This window comes from Podarcis melisellensis (assembly GCF_964234715.1).
Source record: "Podarcis melisellensis genome assembly, chromosome: 6".
Taxonomy (NCBI): domain Eukaryota; kingdom Metazoa; phylum Chordata; class Lepidosauria; order Squamata; family Lacertidae; genus Podarcis; species Podarcis melisellensis.
The window spans coordinates 22,259,020-22,274,210 of record NC_138538.1 but is presented as its reverse complement, the minus strand read 5'-3'; the positions used below and the strand labels follow the sequence as shown (position 1 = coordinate 22,274,210).

The following is a 15,191-nucleotide window of genomic DNA, read 5'->3' as shown; positions in this document are numbered from 1 at the left end:
CTTGCAGAAAGATGCCCTTTGCTCTGTTTTAATTTTGTAATGAACTTTGCAAAGCCTTCGCTTCTGAGCTATCCGAAGCAATGAAATCCCCCTACCCCCCACCAAGAGCAATTTAGTTGGTTCTGTAGCCATCATGCATTCATAGTGAACATGAGAGAGATTCATATGCACTCATCAAATACCGGAAGAGCTGTCACCCAAAAGAGGACAGATTCAGCAGTCCCCACCATATATTTAAAGCACAATTACACCACTTTCACAGGTATGGCTTCCCCAAAGAATCTTGGAAACTATAGTTTATCCATCATAGAGCTACAATTCCCAGCACCCTTAACAAATCACAGTTCCCAATATTATTTGTGGGAAAGCCTTTAAATGTATGATGTGAATGTGACAAGATTTCATTTCCTCTGCTGAACCAGCGGCTGCATCTCACTCGAATGTTAGAAGACAGTTCTTGCTGGTAAAATCAGTTTGGCAATGGAACCAATGATCAAAGCAACTGGATAGACTCTCCCTTGTGAGAGGTCTTTAAGCAGAAGCTATATGCAGCCATCTGTTGGGGTTGCTCTAGCTCTGGGACTTCCCACACTAGACGGCCTCCTCCAACTTTATGATCACAAAACAGGGAGGTCCCTGGTGGAGAAAGCCCATTTACTCCTTTAGGTGCACACACGTCCAAGTCAGGTCTTTCTTCCACCAACAAGTCTTCAGCTCCATCTTGACAGCTACATTCCCTGGAACAGGAACAAGCAAGCATTGGGCAAAGACAAATAGATCAAAGACCATCTTGCCTTCTGAGCATCTTCATGCTTCTCAAAGTTGACAAACCCAAACCCTTTTGAATGGCCTGCATTATCCATCATCACCTTGACGCTCAACGTCTTTCCTGGAAAGTAGAACAAGAAACTATAAGACAGTGTGACATTGCTGGAGCCACAAGTTACAACAGACTCACGTTGGTGCCATGCAATTGGGGCTATTGGGCGAAATCCAATGGTGCCTGTCCACCAGCGCAACAGAACAGTTTTGCCTGTCTGCCGGCAGAACAGATCCAGTTGACGGAATGGATTCCCCCTCACCCAAATAATTACCGCCCAGTCAGTCTGACATCAATACCAGGGGAGATTCTGGAGCAGATCATTAAGCAAACAGTCTGTGAGCACCTAGAAAGGAATGCTGTGATCACCAATAGTCAGCATGGATTTCTGAAAAATAAGTCATGTCAGACTAACCTGATCTCATTTTTTGACAGAATTACAAGCCTGGTAGATGAAGGGAACGCAGTGGATGTAGCCTACCTTGATTTCAGCAAGGCATTTGACAAGGTGCCCCATGATATTCTTGTAAAGAAGCTGGTAAAATGTGGTATTGACTATGCTACCACTCAGTGGATTTGTAACTGGCTGACTGACCGAACCCAAAGGGTGCTTATCAATGGTTCCTCTTCATCCTGGAGAAGAGTGACTAGTGGGGTGCCACAGGGTTCTGTCTTGGGCCCGGTCTTATTCAACATCTTTATCAGTGACTTGGATGATGGACTCAAGGGCATCCTGATCAAATTTGCAGATGACAACAAACTGGGAGGGGTGGCTAACACCCCAGAGGACAGGATCACACTTCAAAATGACCTTGACAGATTAGAGAACTGGGCCAAAACAAACAAGATGAATTTTAACAAGGAGAAATGTAAAGTATTGCACTTGGGCAAAAAAAAATGAGAGGCACAAATACAAGATGGGTGACACCTGGCTTGAGAGCAGTACATGTGAAAAGGATCTAGGAGTCTTGGTTGACCACAAACTTGACATGAGCCAACAGTGTGACGCAGCAGCTAAAAAAGCCAATGCAATTCTGGGCTGCATCAATAGGAGTATAGCATCTAGATCAAGGGAAGTAATAGTGCCACTGTATTATGCTCTGGTCAGACCTCACCTGGAGTAGTGTGTCCAGTTCTGGGCACCACAGTTCAAGAAGGACACTGACAAATTGGAACGTGTCCAGAGGAGGGCAACCAAAATGGTCAAAGGCCAGGAAACGATGCCTTATGAGGAATGGCTAAGGGAGCTGGGCATGTTTAGCCTGGAGAAGAGGAGGTTAAGGGGTGATATGATAGCCATGTTCAAATATATAAAAGGATGTCACATAGAGGAGGGAGAAAGGTTGTTTTCTGCTGCTCCAGAGAAGCGGACACAGAGCAATGGATCCAAACTACAAGAAAGAAGATTCCACCTAAACATTAGGAAGACAGTAAGAGCTGTTCGACAGTGGAATTTGCTGCCAAGGAGTGTGGTGGAGTCTCCTTCTTTGGAGGTCTTTAAGCAGAGGCTTGACAACCATATGTCAGGAGTGCTCTGATGGTGTTTCCTGCTTGGCAGGGGGTTGGACTCGATGGCCCTTGTGGTCTCTTCCAACTCTATGATTCTATGATTCTATGATTCATCCATGCCTCCAAAATCTGTCCTGGGGAGTTGAGGGATTCTTGGGAGGATGCAGGAAATGTAGTGGGAAGATGAAGGAGAAAAAATGGATCTTACCCGCAATCTCTTATTACATATGGGTAGAATCCAACATAAAAGCGAACGTTCCTTCAGGGCAAGGATTTCTCCTTGTGCATCAGAACATTCTCTCCCTCTCCCTCTCCTCTCCCCTGTTGGCAGAACCCTGTTCAAAGCATTCCTCCGATCCTCTGGAGGAGATTTGCAAAAGGTGCGCCTCGCATCATATATGACACCAGGCTCAGGAAACGGGTGTTGTTCACCCAAAATAGCCTGGCAGCCCAATCTCTGAGGTCTGGCAGGCCTAATTAGGCCCACAGGCTGAAACTTCCCTGCCAATCACTATACTTCAAAGTGCCGCATTTACCAAATTTTGAGAATATTTCCTGTAGTCGCTCATCATGCATGTCATCCCCAAAGTTCTTGATGTAGACATTGGTGAATTCCATTGCCTTGGCGCCATATTCTGCTTCCCGCTCTCGTCGAGATTTAAAATGGCCAACGAACCTGTAAACATGGTGAACGGTGAGGCCACTTTTTAAAATGCATTGTGTGTACCATAAGACGAGGTCAGGAAAACCTCCCAAGCTATATTAAGTAGGCAAGAACTGAGACAGCTTTATCGATCACCATGCTCTAATAAAGCCACAAGTGCCCAGTTTTGCCTTGTCAGTGCTCAGGAGACGCCGTCATGAGGAGAGAGGCAGGATTATCTCTGTTTGGTGCAGCTCTAGAGACCTTTAAGCTAGGAGAGCCTGATGCTTGAGCAGTGATAACATTGCTCATGCCTGTATTTTGCATCAACCTTGCAGGGTGGATTTCAGCTGTAACCACTGGTCTTCTTAAGGCAGTGTAGAGAAAACTGTGAATTGGCAAGGCATCTTCTAGACAAAGGATTTATAGAGCACATGAAATAGTGAGGACTCGTCACCCCTTCGCTCGTCCCATGCCTAGAAAACATGGTTCCAAGTGGTTTCCTACTTGTCCTTTCCGAATACAGGTCTGATTGTTTTTCTGTTTGCCCCACAACTTGCCCCAGGAAGACCAGCTCTTTAGTGCTGAATTGGAGCAAACATCAATCCAAGGAAAACCCAGTTGACGCATGCTCCAATTCAATGTGAAAGAGCAGGTTTTCCTGGGAGGAGAAGTGGTGGGACAAGCGGAAGTCTGGATGAGCTGTTGCTCTTCCGGCCAACTGTGTTGCTGCTGGAAATGCACATTTTCTATACTCGCAGGGGAAACGAATTAGTGACCTTATGGACTGTTTTGCATGCTAAACTTGCCCTAAAATATTGGATACTTGCATTTACTTACAAATATTCTTGTTATTCTATCATTTGATACATGTTTCCAAGGAAATTTGTTGCACCTTTTACTACCCTTGGTTTTCCTTTGTGCTTATACCCTTATTCTAAATTGTGTTCTGCATAAGAGGGGCTCTGTTATTTATTTATGTGTGCAATGCTTCTCTTAAAGTAAAGGGACCCCTGACCATTAGGTCCAGTCGTGACCGACTCTGGGGTTGTGGCGCTCATCTCACTTTATTGGCAGAGGGAGCCGGCGTACAGCTTCCGGGTCATGTGGCCAGCATGACTTAAGCCGCTGGCAGCGCACAGAAACACCATTTTCCTTCCCGCCAGAGCGGTACCTATTTATCTACTTGCACTTTGATGTGCTTTCGAACTGCTAGGTTGGCAGGAGCAGGGACTGAGCAATGGGAGCTCACCCCATCACAGGGATTTGAACCGCCAACCTTCTGATTGTCAAGTCCTAAGCTGTGTGGTTTAACCCACAGCGCCATCCACGTCCCTTAATGCTTCTCTTAAAGAGTGTTTTAAAAAACTCGCAATAAGGATTATTTCTAATCTGCATCTAACATATTAAGAGAGTCAACAACATTTGATCTCACAGTCACCCACTTCACCCATACCTGCACCCTAGCTCCCAACCCAAGCTTCCACTTACACCTTACGGTCATTGAGGAGCATTCCATTCATCGTGTCAATTGCTCTGTTTGCTGCCTCGTGGGTCTCAAAATGGACAAAGCCATAACCTCGGGATCCATTCTCATCACAAACAACCTGTTAAGGCATGGGTGGGTATGAGGGAAGAGAAAAAAAGGAAGTCATACAACTGAAAATGAAAAAGATGGGCCCTCCCAGTTTACATGTACCGTATTTTTTGCACCATAACACTCACTTTTTTCCTCCTAGAAAGTAAGGGGAAATGTCTGCGTGTTATGGAGGAAATGCCTACAGGTGGCATGCCTATGGATTTTCCTCCTCTAAAAACTACGTGCATGTCATGGTCGGGTGCGTGTTATAGAGTGAAAAATACGGTATATCTGCTCAACGGTTACAAAGCACCCCTAAACAGTGTACCCTGAGTCCCAGACATATTTGGTGTAACCCTAATCAATGGGGCCCATCAGCAATGAGTAAAAGCCTTGGTTTCAAAGAGAGAGAGAAAAGAACTTGAAGAAAATCAGAATGGGGTTGGTGTCTAATTCAATGAGGTCTCCCTCAGTACTGAAGTGCTGTTTCTTTGGACCAGCAGAGAAGTTCTGAGATTCAAGGAACTATCCCCATTGTGATGCCAGAGGGGGTGGGAAATTGCCCAAAGTGTTTTGCCTAGAGGCTACCTCAAGATTGTTTTGAATTTTAAATTACCACCCACCAAATGTTATTACACAAAAGTGAAGCCAGAGTGCTTAGAAACCACTGGTCGAAAATTGCATAGATCAGGATAAGAGGAATGATAGACAACACATATACTAGGATGCTAGACGCAGATCAGGTGATGTTATTTCACCAGTGACATAGCTACCTTGCAAGAAAGGATATTTCCAAAGGCTGAGAATGTATCATACAAAGCTTTGTTATCAATGGAATCGTCCAGGTTCTTGATGAAGATGTTCCCAACGCCTGATTTCCTGAGTCCTGGGTCCCGTTGGGACCACATGATGCGAATGGGTCGGCCTTTTATCACTTCAAAATTCATGGTATCCAAGGCCCGCTCAGCTAGCAGGGGAGGGAAAGCTCATTTGTTTACACAGAAACAAAAAACGAAAGCTGGAAGCAAAGAAGTCCAGTCTCTCACCTTGCAAACACCTGTGTGTGAGCACATTCATTTTATTACCAACAGGAAAGATCACAAAGTCTTTCAACAGGAGTGGAGCTTAAGAATTGGTGTTAAGAAGAGAAGCTCTGGCTTCTGGTAAACATGACTGGAAGCTGTAGGTACAAATAACTTGCCATGGTTTCTAAGACAACGATCTGTAAACAAGACCATAGCTGCATCATGGATCAAGTGGTAAAGGCCATTAGATGCAGGACTGGGGAAGATATGACCCTTCAGATATTGTTGTGCTGCAACTCCCACTGACCACCAGCCCCACTGGCTGGGGCCAATGGGAGATAAATCCACAGATGTTTTACTCCTCCTATGGGACATTTGCAATGGTTAATCTTAATCACTGTGGCCTAGTGAACAGGGCAAGGCTAAAGCTTCCTTTCACTTTGGTTTAGCTCAACACTTATCTTACAGCTACCAGAAATTATTTGGAACACAAAAGGTTACTTGCCAGCTAATTTCTAAATGTTCAGATCCTCTAAATGATAATGCAGAGCCCCAAACTCTGCTTGAAAGCAGAGCTTGAGTTGCATTTTTGCCTGGCAAAACTTGCTTCCTTTTTCCAAAGGAAGACTTAGTAGTCATGGGCACATCGTACAACATGGGTTTATCAGGCTGCAGCTGAGGAAGAGATGGGAAGCAGGGCCACTTCATCGGCTCAGGTGAAACCAGAAACATTAGGATCCCCCTCTCTCTCCAGACCAGCAGTGGGGAACCTGAGGACCTCCAGATGATGGTGAACTACAGTTCCCAGCAACCCCTGGCCATGCTGGCCTGGGCTGATGGGAGTCGGAGTCCAACAACATCCAGAGGGTTGCAGGCTCCCCACCTGTACACCAAACCATTTCCCTCTCCACTGTTGTAAGAACTTTATTAACTAGCGCCAGAGTTTCCTCCCTTTTCTTTCTCTGTTCCTTTTCCTTTCCTGTCCTGCCTTTGAGATAGCCTCTGACCCCAGGCAACACAGTATTACTTTTTATTGATCTGTAATCTACCTTGGGAGTCTTTTCTGCTGAAGAATGGAGCAAAGATTATTTGATGCAAACAAAATACAATATTTGAGAGTTCAGAAGAAGTTCTCACTCACTTACCATCAGCAGGCTGTTGAAAATTTATGTACGCGTAACCTAGTGATCGGCGTGTGGAGACATCTCGGCAAACTCTGATGGACAGAATTGGTCCAGCAGGCGAGAATTTCTCGTACAACATGGCTTCGGTTACATCCGGGTGCAAGTCGCCCACATAGAGGGAGGCTAGTGGATATCCTGGGCCACTAGCATTCATGGTCAATCATGCAGTTTAACTTGGGAAGTGAAGCAAAACCTAGTTACTCCCAGGCAGCATAACAGGGATCTTTAGAGATGCAAAAACAGCAGGATTCTATAGGGTAGATTCCATGTAAACCTCTGACTGAGCTCTTGAAGTTGCCTGCAAATGAAACCCACTATATCCAGAGTCATTTTCACCAAGTTCCTCCCCTCCCTGCCCATGCTATGTAAATAGGAGTAACACATGCATTTACTAATGTATATTAGTACGTCTGCATAGATTTTATACAAGATATACTGACATGCAAAAATGCACCCGACAAGTTTCATGCTTAGCAGAACAGAATTCCGCTCATGCAGAGGGACTTGCACCCCTTGCTTCTATAATATTGTCTGGAGGGTTGGGACTCAGGAAAATCTCCGGAGAAGGAAGGGGGATGTCCGCTCATGCAACAATTCAACCCATACTCCACTATGCAGGCACTATTACAACCTCTTTGCCCCCTTGGATATCACCTCCACACCATAATACACCATAGGTAATAATAAACAGAAGAGGGTGTGTGTGTATATATATATATATAGAGAGAGAGAGAGAGAGAACATGAGAAATTATGGTGCATTAGAGATCCATAACCCATGTGCTGAGACTTCTGCATTGCAGGGGGTTGAGCTAGATGACCCTCAGGGTCCCTTCTAACTCTATGATTTTATGGTCCCAACATCCTCAAGTTGTTTTGACCTGCAACTCCCATCAGCCCCACCCAGCAGGGCCACTAGTCTGAGATGATGGGAGATGCAGGCCAACAATTTCTGGATCACAACAGGTTGAGTGGAAGGGTGTAATACAGAGGTTCCCAAACTTTTTCATGCCGCCTCGGTTCCATAAACTCATCTCCAGTTCCCCCCACCCTATAAAAATTATTATTCAGAACAGCGGTTTGCACAATCCACTTAAGGAAGATAAGGACACAATACAATTCAAAATGGTAACATTTCTTCACACACCAATTAGAACGATTTAGTTTTAATTAACCAGTTCAACCAAACTGATGAACTTGATCCAGTGATGTCAGATTTTCAAAGTTCCCCTGTCGCCCCCTTGCCTCTCAGAAGGTCCCCTCTAGGTAACCCACCCATCCCCACCCACAATAGAGGGGATATCTCCCACTTTGGGACCCAATGGTGTCATATAGGGTCCAATGCTCACCAGCAGATTACAGGAGCCAAGTGGGGTAACACTCAACAGAGGATCTGGGCACCGCGCTGCATAAATTTAAGGATGACTCCCAAAAGATGTGCTGTGTTATATTCCTACAGCCAGCCTTCCTTGTTAGGTGGGGCAGCCACATTTCTAGGTGGGGGCATTTTTTGGGTGGAGAGGGGTGTCAGTCAATTCACTGCCAGCTCATTGGTAGAGAGGATTTGAGGGCCAAGGAAAGGCAGCAACCTTCCCCCTCGCTCCTCCACGCAGGAAGTGTGTGTTAATTTGATGTTCACATAGCCCATTAGGTAAGTTAAGAGAAAATTTACACCAGGAATTAAATGACTGGCATATTTTCTTGTTTCCTGGGGGGGGGGGGAGATGACAAGGATACAGTGAACAGGGGGATACCAAGAGGTGTAAAAGAAAGGAAGCAGTTTAAGTTATAACCAAAAAGTTGAAAACTGGTGTGGAGCTTGTTTTTTCTCTAAAAAAAAAAACCAACATAAAACAACAACCCAGTTTTAATCTTGTATCACGATACCATAAAACAAGTTTACAAATGAAGAACCACTTAGATTGCAACCATAGTCAAGCATTTGGGGAGAGTGCTGCTGAGAAAAATATGCATTGCAAAACAAACTTAGGGGCAGAGAGAAAAGTTTAGGGTGTGTTTGTTAACTCCCCCTTGAGGGTCCCTCCTCCTAGTCTTATTCCTGACCTTTAGATTTTCCTTCCTGCTGGACAATTAAGGGGAAACCTTTTAACTGGTTGCTGCATAATGAACTAACTAAGCAATTGGAAACTAATTGTGGAAAGTAACTAGACTTGTTTTTAACTGGTTGCTTAGTTGATTTTTCTGTCCAGAAATGGTCTCACACTGAACAGCACACATTGGGAAAATCAGACATAAGGCCTGAGTCACAGCCTAGGTTACAACCAGCAAACTGCAGGGTTATGTTGTGTGACTTAGAAACTATGGTTCTACTCATGAAGCCTAATAACCACATTAGCCTTTTCTGCAGCTCCATCACCCTGCTGACTCATGCTCAGCTTGTGATCAGCTGCACTACTGAGATCCTTCTCACAAACTGCCAAGGCAGGTATTTCCTGTGCTTTTAGTATGTTTGCTTAAATCTACAACTTCACTTTTGTCTCGGCTGAAAGGTGGGGGAGATGAGTTAGGAAACAAATCCAGAAAGCCAACTAAGTTCAATATGTCTCTTAGTTAAAGCACTTAGTGGAGAATTAAACCGGCTGAACCTCAAGCTGCAGTTCTTTGCACACTTAATTTGGGAACATGTTCACCTGAAATCTTGACTAAGAGTAAACATGCATAGAACCTGGCTATACATGTAACAATATACTGCCTTTTCGTGATTTCCCAATCCCTCCCATCAGCCAGCTTTCCCCTCCAACCCATAAAGCACTCACATGTGACGCAAGGCCGCCAGCAAACATTCACCTTCAGTGCTGGTCCTCCCTAATGTGGGAGCAGCTCTCAGAAATACATTGCCCCGCCCCCTTCACTCATAGGTGTGGCCAGCCGCTTCCTGTAGCACCACCACCTGCTCCAACCATTCCAGCCATTGTTGAGGGTCCGCTAATCGGGTCCAAGCTGCCTTGGTCACTGAAAAGCCCATAAATGCCATAGACAGAGGAGATTCCCACAATCACTCGTTTATTCAGCTGCTCCTGCTGACTGAAACAGGACACCCTGCCTGGAGACCTTGAAGGGGAGAGTAGCCTGGCAGTGGGAGGCTTTCCTGAAAATCGCCTAGCAACGTTATCTGGTCTTCACTTATTTGTGGCTCACCCTCCTAAATTCTAAAGCAGGTAGTTTTTTACAGAGGCAAAATGGCATCAGTTAGGCTAACCAAACAAACAGGAGAAGAACAGGCCTCTGTGGCTTTTCCTGAGACCCCACACCATGCTGCCAGTCCCTCCTGAGTTAGAAGAACAGGGCAAGGCAATAAAACCAGCTATTTTGTTAAGTGTTCAGGGTGGGAAGCTGGGTCTTGTGCTCCTGTGAGCTTCGATGCCAACACCAGCAGTGAAGGTTGTCATCCACTCATTTATAAGACACTTCATGGATTCAAAATACTACAAAATGACGCCACCCCCTTGCCTACTCTGCAGGTTTGTTTTCAAAGAAAGAGGTACTGGAATTCAACTCTGGGTTGAAAGCTATGCACTTCCCTTCTAAAAACTAGGCGTGGGTGAGGAGAGCGGTCGGCTGTGGATTTATTTATTTTTAAATATAAACCTAGTCTATATAGACTTTTGTTTAATACTAATCTGTGCTTACCTAGTTCTACTCAAGAGCAGAGCCACTGAAATTAATGGACCCAAGTTAGTTTTGTTTAGTTATTTGGACCATTTATGTACCATTTAAACAAAACGGAGGGGGTGGGATTCAACTATAACAAGCCCCACTAGCAGAAACTTGTACAAAGACCATCACTAGTACAACAGAGCTCCCCCACCCCACCCCAGAACAGTATGCAGGGGGAGGAGAGAGCAGATGGTTGAATCAGGCAAGGAGAAATGCTTACACTGACAGAGCAATCTTCTTGGCCCTATGCTGAATTCCTCCCTCTGTGTGGTTTAAGGACCTAAGAAGAGCTTGCTGGATCAGGCCCATCTCACAGTGGCCAAGCAGGTGCCTATGGGAAGACCAAAAGCAGGATCCAGTGGCATAGCATGGGTTGCCAATGCTCGGCGCCACACAAAGAGAACAGAAGGGAAACGGGCAGAGTACATATGTACATTCAAGTCATTCTCTTTTTGGGATAGGCCACTTCCCGGTTCACATGGAGAAGAGAACACAGCCCAACAACAGAAGTGCACAGCTGTATTCAGGCAGCACAGGGTGTTGAAATTTTGCACCCCTAACAATTGTGCGCCTGGGGCAACCACCCCTGTGCCGCCCCCCCCCCCGATACTACGAACACTGGTAGGATCTGGGACATTCCCACCTGTGATTTCCAGGAATGGTCACTGGGGGCACATGTAGTACATAGGTTACAAGAGAAAGTTGTAGCCGGTCAAGTTCTACTCAAGAGTACACCCATTGAAATTAAGTGATCCATGCCCATTCACTTCAATGGGTCAACTATGAGTAGGACTAGCATTGGCTCCATCCATAGGTTAAAACATCCTTAATAAGCAACAAATATGAGAGAATCAATACATTCTGTAAAGCACAGTTAACTAGAGAGAGCATCCTCTTAAGTATCAAAATAAACTTTCTGCATAAAAACCAGCTGCATAAATAGAAGGAAAGTTCATGGCAAAACTGTCCTCTAAGCATAAGGAAGTAAAATATTTTAAATGAAAAGAAACTAAAAAAAATATAATCCTGCTTTTTTCAAAAGGTCTACTCTTGAGTATGACTGTTCGTTACAGCCCATTGGAAACAGTCACTTGACCTGCTTCCTAACAAACAATTAAACTATGTTGAATCCTATGTACTAAAAGTGAATTTGTTTTTTTTAATGCCTGTTCTTATGTAGCCAGAATAACACCATCTATGAACAAGAGGGAGGTAGCAACAAGCTTAGAGGAACCACAATATGAGCAGGAATGCAAAAAATGATTCAGGAAAAGTAATACACTCACCCCCCAAGTCAAAGACAACTCAAATATGACTGAGCTTGCTGAAATAGTGGGGTGCAGGAAGGGTGGGGTGGAGACAAAACAGAAGGAAAGAAATGGAGTTTCTTGAAAGGGGTGTGGCTGGCCAGTCAGATGATAGGAGTTGTAGTCCAAAACAACTGGAAGGCACCTGGATGGGAGTAAGAGCTCCATTGAAAGCCTTGGGACTTACTTATGAGTAACATGCATAACAATGAACTGTGTGTTCTGTACGTTGCTGCATTGACATTTTAAAACATTTACAATACGTTCTTTAGTTGCCACAATAGCAAACAAATATATCATTCTCCAGGAGTTAGGGACATGCACGAAACAAGCATTAAAAGATGGGAAGACACAGATTTCAGTCTCTCTGTTTTTCAATTGAACAAAAATTCAACTCGATTGTTAGTAGAACCTTTAAGCAATTTACATATGCAAGGAAAGTTAAAGTAAGCGTAACCCTTGGGACTTCCCTAGAAAGAGTGAAGAGGTAAATGAGACACCAAAAATGTTTGTATGTTTATTTATTTCACAAAATTTACATACTATTTGATTTTAAAACCAAACCAAACAGCAAAGCGGTTTACAAAAACAAAGCAATAAACTAAAAACCAGATTAAAACACATGTCAATGTTCTACATATCTTGCCTAAACAAAAATGTTTTGAAGCAGGCACTGAAAACAGTACAGTGAAGGCACCTGTCTGAAGTCAATAGGCAGGGAGTTTCAAAGTGTAGGGGCTGCCACACTAAAAGAATTTCTTACAGATGCAGCGCTTTCTAAACTTTATGTATTACTGATAAAATGTCATTCCCCCTACTCAGATGAGACTGCGCTTCTAAGAAGCTGTTGGGGAACTTCTCTCCCCATAACTGGTGTCCAATCTGCATCAACTGGCTGGGGTTAAGTCTCAGGCTCAGTTAACCAGATTCAGTGCCTGAATGCCACTAGACACAGAGCCAATGAAAATTTGCTATCAATTTGCCTGCCATGCTGCTCTCACTAAGCCTCTGAACCGGACATTTTTAAAACCTACCATCTAAATAACATTTATTAACATTTATTAAAATATTACGTAGGGTTTTATCTAATCAAGTCACACTTGGGAGTAGGATCCATTGAAACCAAGGCCCTTAAGCTCATTAATTTCAATAAACGTACTTACGACCTACTTGGATACAACCCATGATCTTTTACACCCTCCTGGAATGCCTATCTGTTTCACCCAGGACGGATGTTCCTCTCACCCCACCCTAATGGCCCAAATGTTTATCTCCCCGCACATTTCAATCCTGAACACAATAGCAAAAGATGCTGCGTGGGACAAAAACAAGTGTCAACAGCAAAGAGGGCTCGCCATGTCACTGTGGATGGGTGAGAAAGAACTTGAGCAATCATTGCAGGGGAAATAAAAAGGACCAGTCCTTTGGTCCCTGCTTGCATCCATCATCTCCATAGCTCCTGCATCTGATGAAAAAGGCTCATGCCACAATAACTTTGTTACGCCCAGTGGCGTAGTGTGGGGGGTGCAGGGGGGGGCCCGGCTGCACCGGCCGCAGCATCTGGGGGTTAGGGTTAGGGGGCGCAAATCCATGGGTTAGGGGGCGCAAATCCATGGGTTAGGGGGCGCAAATCCATGGGTTGGGGGCGCAAATTACTTGCCTTGCCCACGCTACGCCACTGGTTACACCACAAATCTTGTTGCTGGAGCTGTAACACCAAGCACACTTTAAAGCATTGTCTCCAAGCATCTCTTCTTTCAGCATATTTCCATCGCTACATCAAGTCATACTACTTCATAGCTACACAAGATACCTTTCCATTTTCCTCTCTGCACATGGACTGTTCAGATAGTCATTGGCTACCAAAGGCGGTTTAAGTTGTGGCTTTTCTGTAACAGCAAAAGCAGCTCGGGAACTAGAACAAGTCTTTCAAAGTCTGGCCATAACATCGCTCCCATTTTCCTATGAAGGGTAAAGTCCTCAAACGGAAAAAAACACAGCTGAGTGGCAGCTGTTTGGTATCGCAGCAAGTTGCTTTTCCACATTGTCTAGACAAAAAGCTGTTTTAGGCAGTTATCACGTTCTTCCCTTTCTGCTCTAAGACAAGTACTCTACACTTGGGCATGAGCCAACAACATACAGAGACAAGCAAACGAATTGTGGAACGTATCTGGAAGGCTAGCTTACATTCTGCAGAAATTGAAAGCACACTTTTTGTAAGCTGTGCAATTTCAGGCTGCAAGTTGGGAGGGCTGCATCTTTGAATGCTCAATTAAAAAGAACCCTTTATGCATGCAAAACAAGTACATTAGAGTGAAGGATTCAGCCTGGCCTTTTAAACCAAACAGATGGAGTCTCCTTCATGAGGAAGTACTGAAACACACAGCTCATTATCTGCACTCTGAAATGGTAGCGCAGGAAGTGCGTTACTGTTTGGTGCCAATTTCATGCACTCAACACATTGGGAGAGTACAAAAGTAACCTACCCCTTCTGAAATCATCAGTAAGTGTAGATTCAACATTAAGGGCCCATCCAGACTTCATTTTGTGCTGTGTTTTCCAGGCACAGGTTCATGCTTTAAAGTGCCGTATCTGAGAGTTTTGATTTTGGCATTTTGCCCACGAACACCTGTGTTTTTCCACTGAATAAAGTGAACAGCAATCTGCAGAAAACCTGTTTGCTCCAATTCAGCGGTAAAACACAGGTTTTCCCAGGGAAAGGGCAGGGACAAAAAAAAAAGTCTGCTTGGACAGAGAGCTTTAAAGCCTGAATCTGTGCCTAGAAACACGACACAAAAGGAAGCCTAGATGAGCCCTTCTTAGTCTTTGTAGGAACAGGGGTCCTTGCTTTTGGCTACATTTCTTACCATTTGAAAGAACCTGTGCACTTTTTCTGCCGGGGGAGTTCAAGCATCTTTTCATAAAAGAGATCGGAAAGATCCCTTTAAAGATATTACGAAGTGCATCAGAAAACTAGAACCTCACACTGTATTTCTAATAGGAAGTCTAAAGGAAGTACAATTTAGACTTCTGCAGCAGAACTATTCTAAATACAATTACAACCCACATAGTGCCATTTAGACACTTCAATCACTTGCACCTACAAGCTGAATGAAGCTTTATTTGCACCAGCCGCCGGTCATAGCTACTTGTACTTATAGGACAAACCTTATTCCTAAAGGATTTCATAACGAAGGTAGCTTTTCAGTAATATGAATTCATGCTTCATGTCAGAAAGCTAAGAAATCAAGGGCCACTTGAAGCCATTTCTGTTCAATGTTATGTCAAAACCTTTCTGGAAGCTAAACTATTTCTAGAACCCAATGTTACTTTTATAAGGAATAATGCAGCATGTTTTATGATATTCAAAATCATTCACTATTGTCTATAAGAAGGCAGATGTCCGGTAGATAGGCTTGGATGCTGTAAAGCCTTGTACAAGGTGTC

At 44.2% G+C, this 15,191-nt stretch overlaps 1 protein-coding gene across 3 annotated transcripts in view; it reads right to left on the bottom strand.

Moving 5' to 3' along the window:
- Positions 1-10,995, bottom strand: part of PABPC1L (poly(A) binding protein cytoplasmic 1 like) — a 32,750-nt gene extending 21,755 nt beyond the window's left edge. The window contains exons 1-6 of one of the 3 annotated variants that reach the window (XM_081916886.1): positions 10,658-10,995; positions 6,722-6,933; positions 5,325-5,518; positions 4,464-4,579; positions 2,866-3,005; positions 795-889 (exon numbers count right to left, since the gene is read on the bottom strand). In XM_081916886.1, coding sequence (XP_081773012.1) covers positions 795-889; positions 2,866-3,005; positions 4,464-4,579; positions 5,325-5,518; positions 6,722-6,914 — 738 coding nt within the window. In that variant the 5' untranslated portion in view covers positions 6,915-6,933; positions 10,658-10,995. Of the gene's footprint in view, positions 1-794; positions 890-2,865; positions 3,006-4,463; positions 4,580-5,324; positions 5,519-6,721; positions 7,985-9,536; positions 10,599-10,657 lie in introns of those variants that run through there. The other 2 variants (XM_081916887.1, XM_081916888.1) reach the window with 2 other exon arrangements.
- Positions 10,996-15,191: the final 4,196 nt, after the last annotated feature.